Source organism: Marmota flaviventris, chromosome X (genome assembly GCF_047511675.1).
Source record: "Marmota flaviventris isolate mMarFla1 chromosome X, mMarFla1.hap1, whole genome shotgun sequence".
In the NCBI taxonomy this organism is placed as follows: domain Eukaryota; kingdom Metazoa; phylum Chordata; class Mammalia; order Rodentia; family Sciuridae; genus Marmota; species Marmota flaviventris.
The window spans coordinates 42530480-42550245 of NC_092518.1; the positions used below are offsets into that span (position 1 = coordinate 42530480).

At 45.5% G+C, this 19766-nt stretch overlaps 1 protein-coding gene and 1 long non-coding RNA gene across 4 annotated transcripts in view; one reads left to right on the top strand and one right to left on the bottom strand.

Annotated features, from left to right (window-relative positions):
• Positions 1 to 2686: 2686 nt before the first annotated feature.
• Gata1 (GATA binding protein 1) lies at positions 2687 to 13686 on the bottom strand. Of its 2 annotated transcripts, XM_027952249.3 has the most exons (7): positions 13278 to 13686; positions 12352 to 12459; positions 6431 to 6669; positions 5546 to 5923; positions 5305 to 5450; positions 4161 to 4286; positions 2687 to 3205 (listed from the first exon to the last, which is right to left on the bottom strand). In XM_027952249.3, the coding sequence occupies exons 2-7, from the start codon at positions 12411 to 12413 to the stop codon at positions 2834 to 2836; spliced, it is 1323 nt and encodes a 440-aa protein (XP_027808050.1). In that variant the 5' UTR covers positions 12414 to 12459; positions 13278 to 13686; the 3' UTR covers positions 2687 to 2833. The 2 variants fall into 2 exon arrangements, with proteins under 2 accessions (XP_027808050.1, XP_027808052.1); XM_027952251.3 differs by lacking the exons at positions 12352 to 12459; positions 13278 to 13686 and adding an exon at positions 10670 to 10776.
• Positions 9321 to 19766, top strand: part of LOC139703351 (uncharacterized) — a 140476-nt gene continuing 130030 nt past the window's right edge. For both annotated transcript variants that reach the window (XR_011705726.1, XR_011705725.1), the window contains exon 1: positions 9321 to 9399. This is a non-coding gene — a long non-coding RNA (uncharacterized lncRNA). The remainder of the gene's footprint in view (positions 9400 to 19766) is intronic.

Consider the following 19766-nt stretch of genomic DNA (forward strand, 5'->3'; position numbering starts at 1 on the left):
TACAGTTGTAGGGTCAGGCTTTCTATAAAACCTCAGCACATGAACGTCATGCAGTGGGCAGGGGTCCCATGTCAGGGGAAGCCATAGGTGCCTATACAGGACAGTTCAGGGCTCAAAGTAGAGGGTCAGCACAGGTATTCCTGCCATGTGGATCAGGAAAGGGTTTTCTATAAACATTCTTGACTGAGGTTCATATTTCAAGTTGGAATCCAAGTTTATGCAGACACCACAGGGTAAGATGAAAGATATGGGATTGTTGTACAGGGTAACATCAGGGTTCATTGCCAACAGTGAAGGCAAGGTTTTCCACATGCAGTCATATTTCCTGAAGGAATTGAAAGTAGGAACTTCTGTAGAAAAAGATTCATGGATGTGGTTCAGAAGTCAGTTTATTGTGGGCAAAGTGTATCTAAAATGCTTGCTGGGCACAGGTGCATTCCTGTAATCCCAGTGGCTGGGAGGCTGAGACGGAGGATCAAGGGTTCAAAGACAGCCTCAGCAACAGCGAGGTGCTAAGCAACTCAGTGAGACCCTGTCTCTAAATAAAATATGAAATTGGGCTGGGGATGAGGTACAGTGTGTAAGTGCCCCTGAGTTCAATCCCTGGTACCAAAAATAAAATGCTTCCTGGAGGGAAGGGCTGCAGCCCAGCTCAAGGACAGGTATCCCTGCCAAAGGTCCATACAGGACTCCTAAGAGAGATTGGTGCTCATATAAAAGGCCAGGACAGGAGGTGTCCCTGCCAGGGTGGTGCAGAGGCTTCCACACAGTGTGCCTTCTGAGATTCCTAACTGGACTTAGGCAGGGGTTCCTCTACTGCAGGAAGATAGGGTTCTCCTCTACAAGGTGGGGACTGGTGTACCTGTCTAGGATCAGGGTCCGTTTTCTGTTGATAATTAGAGGTAGGTTTCCCTTAGAGTTTTTGAGAGAGCTTCCTAAACCAGGCTAGAGTAGTTGTTTCTATAAGGGATGAGGCTGGGGGACCCTGAGCAGAGTGGGACCAGAAACTGTTCAGCACCAGTTCTGAGTGGAGTTGCAGTGTGTGAGTTGGGTTTCTGTTGATGGCCTACCGGGCAGCTTTTATAGGGTCAGGGCCATTCTGTAGTTCCTGCAAGGTTCATAGACTACTGTGATTCTTCAGTGGGCTACTCAGTGGCAATAGTGTGGCATCTAGCTGATGGTAGAGTTTCCTGGAGGACAACTGCTTCTCCATAATGTGCTTGGGATCTGTGGACCCCTGCATCTCTCATTTCTGGGGCTCTAGGGGAGAAGCTATGGAGAAGTAGCTCAATCACATATTGAGAAACACTTGTAGGGTAGAGGTGGGGGCTGTGGGTTACCCCATCCAAATTCTACTCCTTAAACTTGGTACGGTCAGGGCAAGGTACTCATCAGTTAGTTCTGAACTTCACTTTTTCATTAGTAAAATGAGTATGAATATCCTTTCCTCAATTTCCTTCAGTTAATTTACCTTCAGGTAAATTAACTGAAGGTACCCAAGCCTCCCAGCCTGTTGCCTGACCCATGGTGAGCACTGTAGAAATGGTGCTGCTTGGCATGGGAAGTGGCTAGTTAGGAGAGAGGCTGAGACAGACTGTGGGACAGACTCCTGGCTCAGCCCCTTGCCAAGCTTTGTGGTCTTGGGAGAGCCACTTTACCTATATGCCTTAGGATGTTCCCCAATTCAGAGTATGCACCTATGTGTTTTAAGATCAAAGAACAGATGTCACTTTGGGGAGAGCCATTCACCTGGGTGAGTAGGAGTGTTGGAGAGGGAGTTGGCACTATGTGGAGCTCCTCACCTACAGGGTCTAAATACTATCTCCAACAGCTATTTTGTCCTCCTAATCTCACCCCTTATTCTCTTCCATTTTCCACAGGGCTGCAGCCAGTGCTAGACTGAGACAGATAAGAGGTGACTGACAGGGAAACCAAGGACTACTCCAGGCTCTAGTATTGGTCTTCTGACCTTGGTAGCTACCATTCTGGCTCCACCCTTGTCCCCCTTTCCTTTCCTGAAGGCTGGGTGTTTTGTCCTCAGAAGAGGGTCCCTAACTTACACCATGGGAAACTATGCAAATGTATACAGAGCTGCTCACATTGTCAGCCACTCAGAGACACTATGCTATGGCACATGCCACACAGTATGCACACTCATGCACACCCACACACAAGCTCAGAGACTGGCAGAGAAATACTGCCATTATCAAATCCAAAAAGACATTCAGACATATATATCCCCACAGTCACATGCCGTCCATATGCAGTTCTTGCTCAATATTCCAAAGATCTTTGTTGATCAGATTCTGTCCCCGACATGTATGCTGTCACACTGTCTCAATTATCAAAGTCACACACAGCCACATTACCACAGCCCCACACACTTCCACATACTGTCATCCCATCCCCCATTGTCACACATGCCATCTCACACCATCTCATCCTACAGTTAGCTGGTCACATCATCTTACCATGATAGATGGAACCACCCACATAGATGCTGTCCACAAAGTCTCATATACACTGTTACATTTGTACATTATAACTTTCAGTTGTGAAGTATCACATGCCATCTCACCCAGGCTCACACAGTCATACATGACGGCTGGACACTGTCATCAGAGAACCACAGACACCACATTTACCACTGACACTTATTCAGTTACAAACAGACTCACACTTCCAATTTCAGGACTTTGGTGGTTTTATTTTACAAAATATTTGAAAATCCAGGCAGGTGATGACTGGGTCCCAGAGGGTTGGGTTGTATAGAGTGCTGGCTGCAACAGGAGAGAGCCACCACCCCTCCCCCGTGAGGCCATGTTCTGTGCCCTCAAGAGCTGAGTGGAGCCACCACAGTGGTGCTGGTGGTGGGAGGCATGGGGCCTGTGGGGAAGGATCCTGTGGATGAGCCCAGCAGGGGTCCAGGGAAAGGCATGAGGTGGCTAACAGGCCCCGACAGTACCACAGGGCCCAGGCCTTGGTAGAGATGAGCAGTGCCTGGAGGACCCAGTGTCAAGCCTGAGGCTACGTCTCCACAATTCCCACTACCACTGCTACCAGCCACCACCATGAAGCCACCAGCTGGTCCTTCAGCTGCTCCTGCTCCTCCTAGACTTGACCCCCGCTTCTTTTTCCCTTTTCCAGATGCCTTGCGGTTCCGAGTCTGAATACCATCCTTTCTCATGGTTAGTGGTCGGTTCACCTGCCAAAAGGAAGGTCAACAGAGATTTTTCAGCTTCATTTAAGGTGTCTGCGATAGGGACATCCTCTCTACCTAGCTTTTTATTTTTATTTTTTTAGTACTAAGGATTGAACCCAGGGGCACTTAACCACTGAGTCAGATCTCCAGCCCTTTTTATTTTTGAGACAGGGTCTTGATAAATTGCTTAGGACCTCACTAAATTGCTGAAGCAGATCTTGAACTTGTGATCATCTGCCTTCACCTCCTGAGAGGCTGGAATTACAGGCATGTGCCACGGTGCCCGGCTTTACCCAGCTTCTTTAAGAACAGGCAATTGTAGCCAGGTATAGTGGTGCACCCCTGTAATCCCAGTGGCTCTGGAGGCTGAGGCAGGAGAGTCAGGAGTCCAAAGCTGGCCTCAGCAAATTAGCAAGGTACTCAGTGATTTATTGCGACCCTGTCTCAAAATAAAAAAGTGCTGGGGATGTGGCTTAGTGGTAAAGTGCCCCTGGGTTCAAACCCCAGTATCAAAAGAAAAAAAAAAGGAAATTGGTTCAAGGACTAGGGAAGTGTGGCCCTGGGCTGGCAGATATATCATCCTAAGGAATCCCAAGGTTGTTAGACTCTTGAGCTTGGCAAAGCCTCCAGAACTACCCAAGGCCTAGAATAGGGGTGGGGAAGTTAGCTTAAGACTAGAAGAAAGAGACTGGAGATTAAGGAGGGAGTGAAAGGGAAGGAGAAGAGTGAAGGAGGGAATGGAGAAGGCTAAAAGAAGATATAAAAGAGGAGAGAAGAGGGAAGAAAGAAATAAAGGGCAAGGAAGGGAGGAAAAGGGGAAGGTGGAGAAAGAAGGAAGAGAGATTAGATAGTGTTCTGAGGAGTAAAGAGGGCTCAGGGTAGAACAAAACTGCTTGAGGCTGGGAAGCATGGTGTGAAGATGGGAGAACAGGAAAGGCTCTGAGGGGCATGGCATCACCTGGTGTAGCTTGTAGTAAAGGCCACAGGCATTGCACACAGGGTCTCCACTGGCATTTCTCCGCCACAGTGTCGTGGTTGTTGTCTGGCAGTTGGTGCACTGAGTACCTGCCCGTTTACTGACAATCTGGAGGACAAAAGAATGTGAGATCAATGCCCTGGGAGGTAGAAGAGGGAATCAGAGAATCAGGCATGGTGGTGCACACCTATAATCCCAAGCTACTCAGGAGGCTGAGGCAGAAAAATTGAAAATTCAAGGCCAGCCTGGGCAACTTAGCGAGACCCCATCTCAAAATACAAAAAAAGAAGAGCTAAGGCTATAACTCAGTGGTAGTTTAATCCTTAGTACAAACTGAGAGAGAGAAGAGAGAGTGGGGGGTATTAGCCTGTAGTGGTGGTACATGCTTAATTAATCCCAGTGACTCAGGAGGCAGAAGCAGGAGGATTGTGAGTTCAAAACCAAACTCAACAACTTGGCAAGATCCTGTCTCAGAGTAAGTAAAAAGGGCTGGGATGCAGCTCAGTGGCTTCAATCCCTAAGGTATCAGGGTCTCATAGGCCCTGTCAGGAGGATTAAAGAGGTAGAGGACAGACTGAGGCAGAATTTCCTGTTCAGGATAGAACTTTTTGGTTTTGTGTTCTGTAATGGACTATATTAATGTTTCTTAACTTTGGCTGCATATCAGAATCACTTAGGGAGTTTAAAAAATTCTATGGCAGGGGATGGGTGTAGCTCAGTGGTAGAGCACTTGCTTATTCTTTGTTCCATCCCAACACTAATGCACACGCCCAGGTAGCACCCCAGTACAATGAAATCATGGACCCAGGACAGGGTTTCTGCTTGAAGCCCCTATGGGCAGGTTGAGGATGGGAGGCCCTGTACAGAGCTGAGTCCCTGTATAGGAAAGGGTCAGAAGATTCCAAATGGGGAAAGGATAGAGGGATTCCTATATAGGAAAAGGGCAAAAGTTTTATATAGTGTTAGCACAGTGGTTCCTATGTAGGGTGGCAGGCAGTAGTTTCCTGTATATCTGAAAACATGGATTCCCACATGATGAGAGGATGTGGGTTCTTGTCCCAGGTGGGAACAAGCTCTTGGTAAGAGCAGCAGCTCCTGTACAGGTGGGACAGGCCTACATTCTTACCAGGCGCTTCTTGGGCCGAATGAGGGGCCTGTTTTGCCCATTCATCTTGTGATAGAGGCCACAAGCGTTGCATAGGTAGTGACCGGTCCTGTCCCTACGCCACAGTGGAGTGGCTGTTGCTCCACAGTTCACACACTCTCTGGCCTCTGGGGAGAGCAAAAGAGAGAGGCTCAGTTTAAGTTTGTCTTGGGCTACCCCCCCCACCCACTTCAACCTCCCAGTCCCTTTTTGAGACCCTTACCACAAGGAGGTAGAGGAAGGCTTCCACGAAGCTTGGGGGAAGAATAAGCTGCTGAATTGAGGGGGCTCCCAGTGGGAGAAAAGAAGGGACCAGAAAAGTCAGGACCCCCATAAGCACTACTGGAGACAGGGATAGATGAAGGCAATGCAGGCCCCAGGGTCAAGAGGTCAGGACTCAGCCTCTCTGTTTTCAAGGTCTCCAGGAAGCTGGTGTTGCTCTTCCCATCTGGATCTTCCGGTGCTTGAGGAGGGGAGTCCTCACGACTGGGGCACACAGTTGAGGTAGGGTAGAGCCCCGGCTTGCCATAGGCCCAGCCTGCATAGGGTGAAGCCCCTGGGATCCCTTCCATACAGTTGAGCAGTGGGTACACCTGAAAGACTGTTATAGGGTGGGGAAGGAAAGGGAGGAGGTAAGAAGGAGAGAGATCGAAGGTCATCCGACCTTTCAAGGTGCAATGTTGTCCAACAGTTCCAACATGATAGCCAGGATTCCAACCTTTCCATAGGCGACCAAAATAATTGCCAGCCATTGGGTGATTCTTGGATTGAGACCCACTGGTCACCACAGCAACATCAGTAACATCCAACCATTACCAAATGCGTTTTGAAGACTGATGTTGGGATTTGGAGTCTCCTGGATCACTTGAGAGGTAGGGCGCCATCACATTCTTCCAACCTACTTCTCCAAATGGCTGCCCCAATGTGGCAAGTTGAAGAGCACTGGAATTCCCAGGACTAACTAGGGAGAAGTTTTAGCACATTCACAGAGAAAGCTCCAGTCATTATTAAGATGACTTCTCAGTGGGATTCTGACCTAACTAAGGATCTCCATGGCAACCCCAACAGCATCCTATCCAATGACAAGACAGACACCCAATGGAGTTACCTGGGGAGTGTCTGTAGGCCTCAGTGTCCCTGTAGTAGGCCAGTGTAGTAGCTGCAGCAGTGGCTGTGCTTGCGGCAGTGGAGGAAGCTGCTGCATCTAAGCCCTCAGGCCCAGAGGGGAAGAAGACCCCTGACTCTGGTGTAGAGGGCACCAAGGCAGGATCCACAAACTGAGGCATGGGTTCTGAGGTCCCCAGGGCCCCCAGGCCAGGGTATTCCATGGGGCCTCTGGAGTTTGACCTGCGAGGACAGAAAGGGTCCTTAGGCAGAAATTTTTCTCCCCTTCTCCCCTTTCCACTTGCTCCTCTTCCCTTCTTTTCTTCTCCTCAACATCCATATATTTCCTTTCTACCTCCCAATTCCTTTCGTTCTCTTCTTCCTCCTCTTTTCCCCCACTTTCGTCTCTCTTGCCTTCCAATCCATCCTCACCTCTCATCCTCCCCTCCTTTCATCTTATTTCCCATTCTCTTCTTGCTCCATTTTTTGAAGTGTGAAAAATTAATATATTATTTATAATCTGTACTTCTTTGGTTACTTATAATGTATAATTATTCTTCAGGGCATAGATAAATGTCAAAAACAGTGTACTGTGAAGAACAAAGTTGAAGATATATGTTTAGATATAGTGCCATTTATATATAAGTGTAAACACAGGCAAACAACACATCATGCTTGTGTCTACACACATGTATGCTAATAATTTATGCATACTGAAGAACAGTTTCCATTTCTTTCCTCTCCTCCTCCTGTTCTCTCCTGCTCTCTTGTTTTCCTTCTCCTCTCCCTCCGCTTACCCTCCTCTCCTTCCTTTCTCCCCCTCCATCTCTTCTTTCCCCAATTCTCCACTCTTTTCCTTCTCTTCTTCTCCCCCTCTTCCTTCTCTTTCTACTCCTTCCTAATTCTCATCTTCTTTTCCTATTTGCCTTCTTCATTTTCTCTCCCTTGTCTTTTCTTCTCTTTGTTCCTCAACAACTCTTTTCTCCTTTTTCATGCTCTCTCTCTCTTCCCCTTTCTATATCTCCCGTGCTCCTTTTTCCTCTCCTTCTCCCCTCCCTGCTTCTCTCCTCTTTCCTCTCCTTCCCTTTTCTTAATCCTTCTTTTCCTCTTCTTCCTTCAGTCTTCTTTCCCTCCTCTTTCCTTAGCTCCTCCTCCACTTCTTTTCCTTATTCACTCTGCTCCCCACCCTTCCTCCTCTCCTATTTTACAAAAGTTAGGGTGAGATAGGGAGCATAGCCAGGGATCCCTTGAAGCCCTTGGTCACTTCCCCCAGGACCTTGGGGTTCATCCTCCTGTGCGCCCCAACTTCGTTCCTATCTGTTGCATCTTACCCTCTGACTTTCTCAGAAACACCATGGTTTCCGGCTTCACTCCCCCTCCCCCACCTCTGTTGGGTCTGCAGGCAGAGGGCCCCCTTAGTTCCTCCCTGCTCCATGGTGGGGGGGTCAGTACCCCACACTGCTTATCTCTGCCATCCCCGCCCAACTTTTGAAATCACCCCAAGGCCACTGGCTTCCTCTGAGGAGGGTGACAGGTGGGAGGTGCTGCCTCTCCCATATTCTCTCCCCTGGAGAGGCTCACCACAGTTCTGCTTTCAGGCACCTTCAAGTCCCACTATTCCCAGGCCTCATTTTCCCCATCTGCTATAATGGAGGTGGTGACAGGAGAAGACCCTGGAGATGGACCCTTTTGACTCCATCTTGTCTTATGTTTCTGTCTCTCTGTCTCTCTGCCTCCCTGAGTCTCTTTTTCCCTGACTCCATTCTCTTCAGGTCTGCTTCCCCTGAACTTTGTATGCTTCTATGATCCATCTTGCCCTCTCTGTGTGCTTCTATGAGTGTCTGACGTTTCCCTTCCCTTTTTCTGTCCCTCCATGTCTCTCAATGTCTCTTTACATCTCTTTGCCTCTTTCTCTCTCTCAGCTCTCCCCCAAGGTAACTGTTACTCTTGCTGTCTCCGTCTTTACACATATCTCTCTGAATGTCTCTGCATCTCTTCAACTATGTTTCTAGTTCTGTGTCCCCCACTGTCTCTTCCCCCTATTTCTCTCTGAGCCCTCTAACCTTATTTCCATGCCTCTTTTTCTATTCCCATAACCCTAAGCATATTTTGCCACATGCAGCCCAGGACAAGGATTTAGGAAACATGTCCCTGGCCCTGCCTGCTCAGTTCCCTATCTGTAGGCTGGAGTGATAGAGATGGAATGGAAAGCTACCTTCAAACTGTCCCCCTACTCCTAAAGGTCTAAATGAAACATTGTGTAGATAGGCTAAGCATCAAAACAGAGCCCATGGATGTGTCCACCACCACCACCTCCTCTGCCCCAAGGTTCCCATCGTCTCTCCCTGGATAAAGTGCTTCCCCATCTCATCCTCCATCTCTTTCCTCTCTGTCTCTAATTCTTTGTCTCTTTCTTTCCACAATTCTGTTTTTGGGTCCCTTTCTCCGCTCTCTGCGTTTCTGCTGCTGGTATTCTCTTTCTCTTCAGCTTTCGTTCTGTCTCTGTCTTACTATTTCTTTGAGTCTGTCACTTTTTCTGTTTCTCCATTATCTTGCTTCATGTCTCTCTTGTCTCTTGAGCTTTTTCTCTAGCTTGGTGTCTCTTTCTCCCCGGCTCCTTTTGTTTCTCCTTCCCTTCTCTCTCTCCCTCTGTATCACTGTGTGTGTCTCTCTCTGTCACCACTCTTCCCTCATCCCCTCATCTTCACCACCAGAATCTTCCTACAGGCCCACTGTGCCTCCTGCACCTTGCACCTTGGTGGGTCCAGGGCTGCCCACCCCTTCCCTAGCAAGGGCTGGCCCCCCCACCCCAGTTATCACTCTCCGGACAGAGATAAAGTTTATCTCGAGGCTGGGGGATATGAAAGCTCCTTATCAGCAGCCCCACTAGAGTAAGTGTTGCCCCAACGGCCACGGCGACAGGCAGCAGCCAGGCACCCTCAACTCTCCCTCGGCCCCAGCCCCTCTCCCCAGGTAACATCCCTATCCAGCCCTCAAGGGAGGGTCTCACAGGACCAACGGGAGCAGAGATAGGGTCCAAAGTGGGGGGCCAGATATAGCAGTTGGGGAGTCGGAGGTGGCGTATGAGGGGTAGCCATGGGGTTGAGGAGTCAGAGAAATCTGAGGTGTAACTATGGCATTTTGGGGAAGCAAATATTGGGTATGAGGAGAGACAAGCTTGGGAATTCAGAGACATTTTGGGTTCAAAAATATGCTGGGAAAACAGATGAAGTTGGGAAATCAGGTGAAGTTTGAGAATCAGAACTGAAAAGTTCGAGATGTAGTTTGGGGAGCAGATGGATTTTGAGGATCATAGAAAAATTTGAGGAGTCCAAAGATTTTGTTGGAACAGAGAGAGAGTTTAGGAATCAGAAATCAACCTGGATGGATAGATTAGAGATAGATCATGGGAAGATTTTGAAAAGCAAAGATAGAATTGGGGTAGAGAAAGTTTGGGGCCAGAGACATTCAGGGAGCAAAAACATGTTTTAGGGCTGGTGTAGGGTTTAGGGAAGGCAGATGTGAAGATTCATACAGCAGAACAGATTTGGGGGGGTGGCTAGATTTAATATATGGAGTAACTAAGACATTTTGGTGAGCAGGTAAGGGTTTGGGAGATAGAAATGATTTGGAGAGATCAGGGACAAGTCACAGGGAACAAACGTGGGGTTTGAGAATCAGAGATGGGGGATAAGAGGATAAAGCTAGGGTTTGGTGTTAGAGACAGGTTTGGGAAGCTGAGAGAATTTGGAGCAGAGACAAGGTTGTTATGGAGCAGATAAGGGCATAGAAGCAGAAATAGCTTTGGGGGAGCAGAGGTGAAGTTTGTGGGGAGCATTCAGGGAGACAGACAAGTTTGGATGATTGGAAGTCAGATTTGGGACAGAGATAGGATTTGGGGGGATGAAGGCATGTCTTGGGAGGACAGAGTTGATGTTTAGGGGAGGCAGATCTGGGGTTATGAACAGCAAAGGTAAGGGCTCAGGGAGACAGATATCTTGGAAAGAGTGAATGGAAGTCTGTGTGGAGAGAGGTAGGGTTTGGGGGTAGATCTGGTATAGAGGCAGGGTTGGAAAGACAGAAATGGGTCTGAATTGCTGTGAAGGGACTCAGGGGTGGCTGATACTCTAGAGACAAGCAGTGGGTAAGGAAGCCTGGAGTAGGCTAGGAGAGCAGCCGTGGGGTTAGGGGCAGCAGGATGGGGATTTGCCCTGCTGGGGGCTCTTTGTGGGGTGAGACTGACCTGGGCGGGTTGGTGCAGAAGGTTCAGCCACCTTGGGGATGTGGTGAGCTCAGTGTGATCCCAAGGGGTGTCCTGGCTGGCCTTGGCCTTTGAGGCTCCCTCCCGCCCTCCTTCTGTCTCTTCTCCCTCCTCCCTCCTCCCCAGGGAGTGGCTGGTGCCCCAGTGGGTGGGGCAGTTCAGGGGAGGGGGGCGTGCCCCCTGCTCATGGGGCATGTCTTGGACACTGGGGGCCCTCATCCACCATACCTGCCCACCCTATGCATTCTTGGACCCTGTTCAACTTGGGCTACTATAGACTTCAGTGTCCAGCCAAGTGACATGGGCTAAAGCCAAGATAAATAAAAACAGAGGTTATAGTTTCATGACTCCACTGGGCTTTGCAGTGAGGAAAGCCCCCACTGTGTGCTGGGCCAGATCTGGGCTGGACCTTTATGTATGTGAGCCTTCCTGGCTGCGGGAAGAGGAGGGTTGTGACTGTACCCATTTTGCAGGTGAGAAGAATAAGGCTCAGACAACTTTGGTAGGATTGGAACCAAAGTCTATGGAATAACTTGTTGACCCAGGCTGCGGGGCTAGAACGGGGCTGGCGGGAGGCAAGGGCACACTCACTTAGCGACTGGGGCTTACGCCAGTTCTGGCCTGCCCTGGGGCAGTAGATAAGTCTTATCAGATGGAGGCGACTGTGGCTGTTGGCGCAGCAGTAACAGGCTGTCTTGGGGTTGGGGGGCAGGGTGGGGGGACTCCCAGAGACAGTGGCCTTAACTTCTTGCCCGCCATACTGCCTTGAAGGCGGGAAACTGAGGTGACATCCAAGATTGGTTCCCTGGGAGACTCCAGGAGTGGGATAGGGTGGGTAAGGGAAGGGAGAGAGACAGACAGGAACAGAGATAAACAGAAAGAAATGGAAACCAGGAGACAGAGTGACAGAGATATATAGAAAGAGGAAGAGACGGAGAGGTGGAAGAAGGCAGAGAGAGGGCACAGAAAGAAAGGGAGACAAAGAGAGAGACATCCAGAGAGAGCCAGAGACGGTTAAATACAGATACATAGAGAAAGGCAAAGAGAAAATGAAAGGCAGAGGTGGATAGAAAGTAGACACAAAACCCTGAAAATGATAGGATAAGGATAGACAGACCCAGAAGGGAGATAAAGACCGTGTAGAGAGGGGCATAGAGACAGAGAGAGTCAGAGACAGAGTCTGAGACCCAGGTGGCAATCCGGGTAAGCCCTGCTGGGGTGTGTGGAACAGGGGGATGTGAAATGATGTGGATTTATGTGGCTCTGCCCTTAACCTGCTCCGAGGGACCCCCAGAAGGTCACTTGGCCCTTGTAACCCATTCCCCACCCTCCTCCCCAGCCCCATATCCCTCAAACATTAATAATAACAACCACAGTGACTCACACGGACAGGTCTGTGTATTAAGTAATCCATATTAAATCATCTGACACACATAGAAACAGTAAGTGTTCAACTTGGGTCCCAATAGGGCAAGGAATAGGACTCCTTTATCATGGCTCTGGAACTCTGTAGGACAGGGAGCTCTCCTAGACACCCATTCTATAGATAGGGAGACTGAGGTCCACAGAGAGCAAAGAGCAAGGAGTCAGTGGGTCCACTTCCCTCCCGGTCCATTGCTGGTGCACCAGCCCACCCCAGAGACAGTCGACCATTCGTATCTTACCTCTCTGAGTCTGTGTCCTCACATGCAAAGTTGGAGGTTTCAGGAGACAAGAAGGCCATCATTTGTCATTTGTTGATCTGCTGCGTGATGCCTCTGTGCAAGCCCTTACTGTAGATGGTAAGGAGGAAAACAAGGACAAAGAACTCCTGTGATGGTGTGTCAGAATGTGGATGCTGGAGCCAGCCCACCCTCCTTCTTTCTTTCTTTTGTTTTGGTACTGGGGAACCCAGGGGTGCTTCGCCACTGAGCCACATCCCCAGCCCTTTTTTTTAAATTTTATTTAGAGACAAGGTCTTGCTGAGTTGCTTAGGGCCTCACTAAATTGCTGAGGCTGGCTTTGAACTCGAGATCCTCCTGCCTTAGCCTCTCTAGTCGCTGGGATTACAGGTGTGTGCCACCGCGCCAAGCTGAATATGAAATCTTAATGTAAAAAAATAAAGTTTACTTTAAATGATTTTTAAAAATATTCTTATTTACTTATTGAGAACCTACTGTATGAAAGGAATAGTACTGGATCCTTTCTAACCATTTCTAACTTACACTGCTACTAATTCTAGTTCTAATGTTAATATTGTGCTGACACCAATAGTAACACTGTTAGTAATAGTATTCCAATAGTAATATTAATTCTAATATTGATACTAATACTAATAATGTCAATAGTAACAGTACTAACCTAATGTTAATTCTTATCTAATGCTAATATTGTTATTAATACTAATTCTAAAACTGGTTATAATTCATTTTAAGAATAATAACAATGATAGCACTAATTCTGATACTAATGTTTTACTAGCAAGCAGTAAGACAATAACAAGAGCCGCTTTAATCGCTGAGAAAATACAGGCACTGTGCTAAGCACTTCCCAGGCATAATTTTATCCCAATCTCACCAGGTCCTCGTGGAGTAAATGTGTATAATCGTACCTTTCTTCCAAACTGGGAGTAGATGCACAGAAATGAGGCTGTTTGTTTACGGCTGGAGGTTCTTGTCTCAGCTCTCATACCAATTTGCTTCCTGATTCCTGGGCAAACCTCTCCCTCTAAGCCTCAGTTGCTTCACCTGGAAAGTGGATATCATTGCAGCCCCCCCCCAACCCCTACATTAAATGTAACCACTCAGAACACAGGCCTGCCCGCCCTGCCACAAACCCTGTGCTCTGCAAATTTTAATTCTCATCATTGTTATTGTTAGATACAAAAGTTGCAAGTTTGGGGGCAAGGTAGGGTCATCTGTCCTATGGGGAAGGGCAGACTGGAGGCATGCCTAAGACAAGGGTTTGATGCCGGACTCACACCACATTTTTTTTTCATTCTTGGATGGGACGAAGGGCTTAGGAAAGGAAGTAAAGGGTGGGGAGTGGGGTGCCTCTGAGACCAGGCCTCACCCCATTCCCTCCCCCATCCCTGTGGAGGGGGTGCAGGCCCAGAAGTCTGAGGGCAACAGTTCAACCAGCAGGGAGGCAGCTGGGAGTGGGCAGATAAGGGAATCAGCAAGGGCCAGGCCAGACTTTGGGGAGCCAAGGGCGGGGGCAGGGGTGGGGTGTCCGGGTCATCACGTGCTCTCTGTCAGACTTCCATTTCAGACTGGCTCTAGTGTTCTCTCTTCCTAGAAGACTTCACTGACTGGTTCCCTCCCTCCTGGAATCTTTGGGATTCTAGAGCACCTGCGTGGTCTAAGTCCATGGCATTTTGAAATTTATATCCCTTAGAACTGGAATCCACCAAGGTGATGGGGGCTGGGGGGCTGACTCTTCATGTCATGGACATGAGAAAGACATCAACCAAAGTCTGGCTAACGAGTCATAGTTTGACCTCAGAATCAAATTGTTGATCACTTTTTTAAGTATTATTTTTTATTGAAACATAATATATATATTTGTGGGATACAGCATGATAATTTGATACATGTACACAATGTGGAATGATCCCATCAGAATAATTGGCATTTCCATCTTCTTAAACATGTATAATTTTTTGGAAGCTAATATATTTGATCTCAATACCAGCTACTAGGGAGGCTGAGACAGGAGGATTCTAAGTTCAGTGACAACCTGGACAACCTAGTGAGATCACAACCCAAAATAAATAAAAGTTAAAAGAGCTGGGCATGTAGCTCAGTAGTAGAGGGTCCCTGGGTTTGATCCCCAGAACTATGTGCTCTCATGCACACACAAGAGATCAAGAGATGATCTCATAAATTAACAGTGGTTGCTAGGGGCTGAGAAAGCTAGGGAGATACACTTCAGATAATGGTTACCAAAACCCAGTTAGGATGAATAAACTCTAGTGTTCTATAGCACAATAGGGTGACTACAGTTTACAATAATTGACTATATATATATATACACACACACACTAATATACAATATGTACAACAATACAATATATACAATAATTGACTATATAGTCTATAATTGACTATATATTTTAAAAAATATTTCTCAGTTTATTTAAAACATTTTTTTTTAGTTGTAGATGGACACAATGCCTTTATTTTCTTTATTTATTTTTAGGTAGTGCTGAGGATCGAACCCAGTGCCTCACACATGTCAGGCAGGCGCTCTACCACTGAGCCCCAGCGCCAGCCCCGAATATATATATATATATATATATATATATATATATATATATATAAAGAGAGAGAGAGAGAGAGACTATATATGTAGTCTATTATAGTCTATATAATAATTGTGATAACACACACACAAAAGAAGCTGGTTACAAATAGTAGGCAGAGAATGACTTTAATTTGGACAAAAAATTAAAATGTATAAACATGCATACAGAAAACTAAAAGGGTTGGGAATATAGCTCAGTGAAAGAGCAAGCACTCACAAAGTATGTTCGAGGCCCTGGGTTCCATCCCCAGCACCACAACACAATAGAACAAAAATCCCTTTAATGTTATATACCAAAATATCAACATATTACTTCTGTTCAGTAATTAGATGTGCTTCCCTTTGCTTTTGTGTATTTTTGAAATACAAGTATTCCTAAAACAAACAAACAAACAAAAGGTTCTGAGGAGAGAAGCAGTTATTAAAAGCCAAGAGTTAGGAATCCAAGAAGGCAAGCCAGGTGCCCTGTAGTTAAAGTCTGAAACACAAAAGAGGTCCAGTCAGGGTGACTGGACATTGTTCTTTTCCTATGGGAATGGTATGTACTGGACTGTTTCCTCCATATTTGATTTTCTCTGTATAATTGCATTTCATGGAACTCTGTGATAGCAACTTTGGTTTTGAACTGCTTCAAAATCTATTTGCTTTGTAGTTGAATATCACACAAAACACACTAGAAATCAAATACTCCTATAAGAAAAAACTCATCTGCTCAAGTCAGTGACTGCTGTTTTTTCTGACCTCTGTTCATTTTCAATTTGCATTGCAAATTCAATATTTTTTGTTTCATGGATTTGCAAGAGGTAATTTTTAAAATTGTGGATCAGATCCAGGACCTCACACAAACTAGGCAAACACTCTACCACTAAACTACACCCTAGGCCTTTTAAATCTTTTTTTGAGACAATGTCTAAGCTTCCCAAGCTGACCTCCAGGATCTTGTGATCCTCTTGCCTCAACCTCCTAAACAGCTGGAATTATAGGCATGCACAAAAAAACCGACATTAATACATGTGATCATTGTCTCATGATTGGGTTTTAAGTCTGTGGATAGTTATCCTTTACTTCTTTTTAAAAATTTTCAATTTTGTTCTAATTAGTTATACATGATGGTAAAATGCATTTAACACATCAAACATAAGTGGAATATAACTCCACATTCTTCTGGTTGTACATGATGTAGAGTTACACAGGTCATGTAATCTTATATGCATGATAGTTAGCCTTTACTTTTAAGTACTGCAGTACTCTGCAGAGGTTGGAAGGACGTTACCAGTTTATTACTTTGCAATAAATCTAAATGAGAAATCTCACCATTCTTTGTCTTTTTTATTTTTGCCTTGCTTTGTTTTGAGAGAGGAGGTTTCACTATGTTGCCCACGTTGGCCTTGAACTCCTAGGCTCAAGCAATCCTCCTGCCTCATACTCCCCAGTAGCTGGGACTATGGGCACAGCTGGACTCCATGCCCCAATTATTTAATTTTTTTAAAGTTTTTTACTAAATTACTACATGGAGAACAGCAGAATATTACACTTAGCTGGGTATGGTGGCATACATCTGTAATCCTTGCAATTCAAGAAGCTAAGGCAGGAGTATCACAAATTTGAGGCCAGCCGGGCAACTTAGACTCTGTGTCAAAATAAAACAAAAAAAGGGCTGGGGATGTAGCTCAGTGGTAGAGTACTTTCATGGCATGTAGTGAGGCTCTAGGATCCATCCCAGCACCTCTCCAACAAAAAACAAAAAAACCCCTGTCATCAGAAAGAGGCATATCACTTTCTTTGTTAACTAAATTACCTATATCTTGCTGCAACTAGGTTGTTGGGGTGGATTTTGTTTTTGGTACCAGGTAATAAACTCAGTGGCACTGAACCACTGAGCCATGTCCCCAGCCCTTTTTTAAATTTTAAGACAGGGCCTCACTAAAGTGCTGAGGCTGGCTTTGAACTTGTGATCCTCCTGCCTCAGCCTCCCAAGCCACTGGGATACTGGTGTGCACCACTGCACCTGGCTGGAGTGCTTCTTTTGGAGTGCTCCTTAAAACAGCACAACTATTTTTTTGAGGTATTTTGATTGAACCCAGGACCTGGCACATGCTAGGCAAGTGCTCTACTACTAAGCTATACCACAACCCTGCTATATATTTTTTTCATAATTTTATAGATTTTGTGGGATTAAAATGCTTTTATTAGTGTTTATAGTTATACATGATAGTGGGGTTCTTTTGAATATATTCATAAATGTATATAACATAGTTTGTTCTGTTTCAATCCCAGCATCCTTGCTGGGTTTAAATACTAATGGAGTTCTACTGGTTTTGAACTTCCTTATTCCTTCCCCTCCTCCATTCTGCTGATCTTCCTTCTTTACTCTATTGATCATTTTCCCCTATATTTTTAAATTTACCATAGATCTGTCATATTTATTCACATTTTTCTTAATTTCTACAAGCTACAAATTTAGCTCAGCCAATATAGGACCTAAGAATAAGATTATGCTTAATCCAATAATATCTCTTATTTTTCAATTTTAGTACCAGGGATTGAACCCAAGGGTGCTTAGCCACTGAGCCACATCCCCAGTCCTATTTTTTATTTTTTATTTAGAGACAGGGTCCCACTAGGTTGCTTAGGGCCTCATTAAGTTGCTGAGTCTGGCTTTGAATTTGTGATCTTCCTGCCTTGGACTCCCTGGGATCACAGGCATGCTCTGCCTCGTCCATGTTATGATTAAGTTTTTGTATGATCTTGTCTCATACAAAACCTTGTATCTTGCCTCATACAAAATCTTGTCTCCTGCATCCTTGCTGGGTTTAAATACTAATGGAGTTCTACTGGTTTTGTTGTATTCCTTAAGATTTTCAAAGTACAAAATCATGTCCTCTCAAATAGAGATAGTTTTAATTACTTCTTTTCAAATCTGGATGTCTTTGATTTATATATCTATATACTGTTTGTTTTTTTAGTTGATGGACCTTTATTTTATTTCTTTATTCATATGTGGTGTTGATGATTGAACCCAGTGCCTCACACATGATAGGCAAGTACTCTGCTGCTGAGCCACTACCCCAGCCCGTGGATGTCTTTTATTTCTTCTTCTTGCCTAATTGCCCTGGCTAGAACCTCTAGTTGAATGTTGAATAGACGTGGTGATCAGGGACCTCCTTGTGTAGTTCCTGATCTTTGGGGGAAGGTTTCAGTCTTTCATTATGGAGTGTGATGTTACTTGTGGGTTTTCTGTAGATACCCTTTATCATGTTGAGGAAGTTCTCTTCTATTTCTGGTTGTTGAGTGTGTTTATATCATGGAGGGGTTTTTGTCATGTGCTGTTTGTCCTTTATTCTATTAATATGGTGACCCAACTTTGCATTTATGGGATAAGTTCTACTTGATTATGATGGATAATCTTTTTATATGTTGCTGGATTCTATTTATTTGTAATTGTTGAGGATTTTGCACCTATATTTAAAAGAGATATCAGGCTACAGTTTTCTTGTCATGTCTTTGATTTTCTTATTTAAAAAAATATTTTTTAGTTATAGATGAATGCAATATCTTTATTTTGTTTATTTATTTTTATGTGGTGCTGAGTATCAAACCCAGTGCCTCACATGTGTGAGGCAAATGCTCTACCATTGAGCCACAGCCTCAGCCCATGTCTTTGATTTTCTTATCAGAATAATATTGGCCTCTTAAGCTCATTCTACTTTATTGCTAAGTAATAATTCATTGACTTAATATACCACACTTCATTTAATCCATTTTTTATAGTTTGTGTCTAGAGTGTCCCCCAAAGTTAAAAGCAACCAAGCTTTTTTTTTCCCGGTACCAGAGATTGAACCCAGGGACACTTAAGCACTGAGCCACATCCCCAGCCCTTTTTAAATTTTTTTATTGTAGTTGGACACAATATCTTTATTTTATGTATTTATTTTTATGTGGTGCTGAGGTTTGAACCCATCACTTCGCACAGGCTAGGCAAGTGCTCTGCCACTGAGCCACAGCCACAGCCACTCCCCAGCCCCTTTTTACATTTTATTTTGAGACAAGTCCCTCTGAGTTGCATAGGGCTTCACTGAGTTGCAGAGGCTGGCTTTGAACTGATGATTCTGCCTCAGCCTCCTGAGATGCTGGAATTACAGATGTGTGCCACCACACCTGGCCTAAAAGCAACCAAGCTTTTAACAGCTGGGACCATTTGAAGGTTGTGGAACCTTTATGAGGTGGGGCCTAGTGGTCACTGGGGGCCTGCCCTTGAAGGAGATATTAGGATCCTGGCCCCTTCCTCTCTGTCTTTTGCTTCCCAGCAGTCATGAAGTAAACAGTTTTCCTCTACCACATGCTCCTGCCAGGATGTGCTATGCTGCCATAGGCCCAAAGCAACCAGGACAAATGACCATGGACTGAAACCTCTGAAACTGTGATCCACAATAAATCTTTCCTCCTTTTAATACCTGATTTATCTCAGGTATTTGTCACAGCAATAGAAATCTAACAGTACCCATCTCTACCCATCTATCCATCTCCTTTTCCACCCATCCATTCATCCATCCAACCATTTGCCCATTCATTCTCCCTTTCCTCCCTCTCTCCCTCTTCCTTTCTCTTCCTTCTGTAAATCATCTATCTCCAGGCTTATAATTTTTGGATCCAAGGCAAGCTGTCTTTTAAAATCAGACAGGAAGGGGCTGGGGATGTGGTTCAAGTGGTAGTGCACTTGCCTAGCATGCGTGAGGCACAGGGTTCGATTCTCAGCACTACATCAAAATAAAATAAAGATATTGTGTCCATCTTA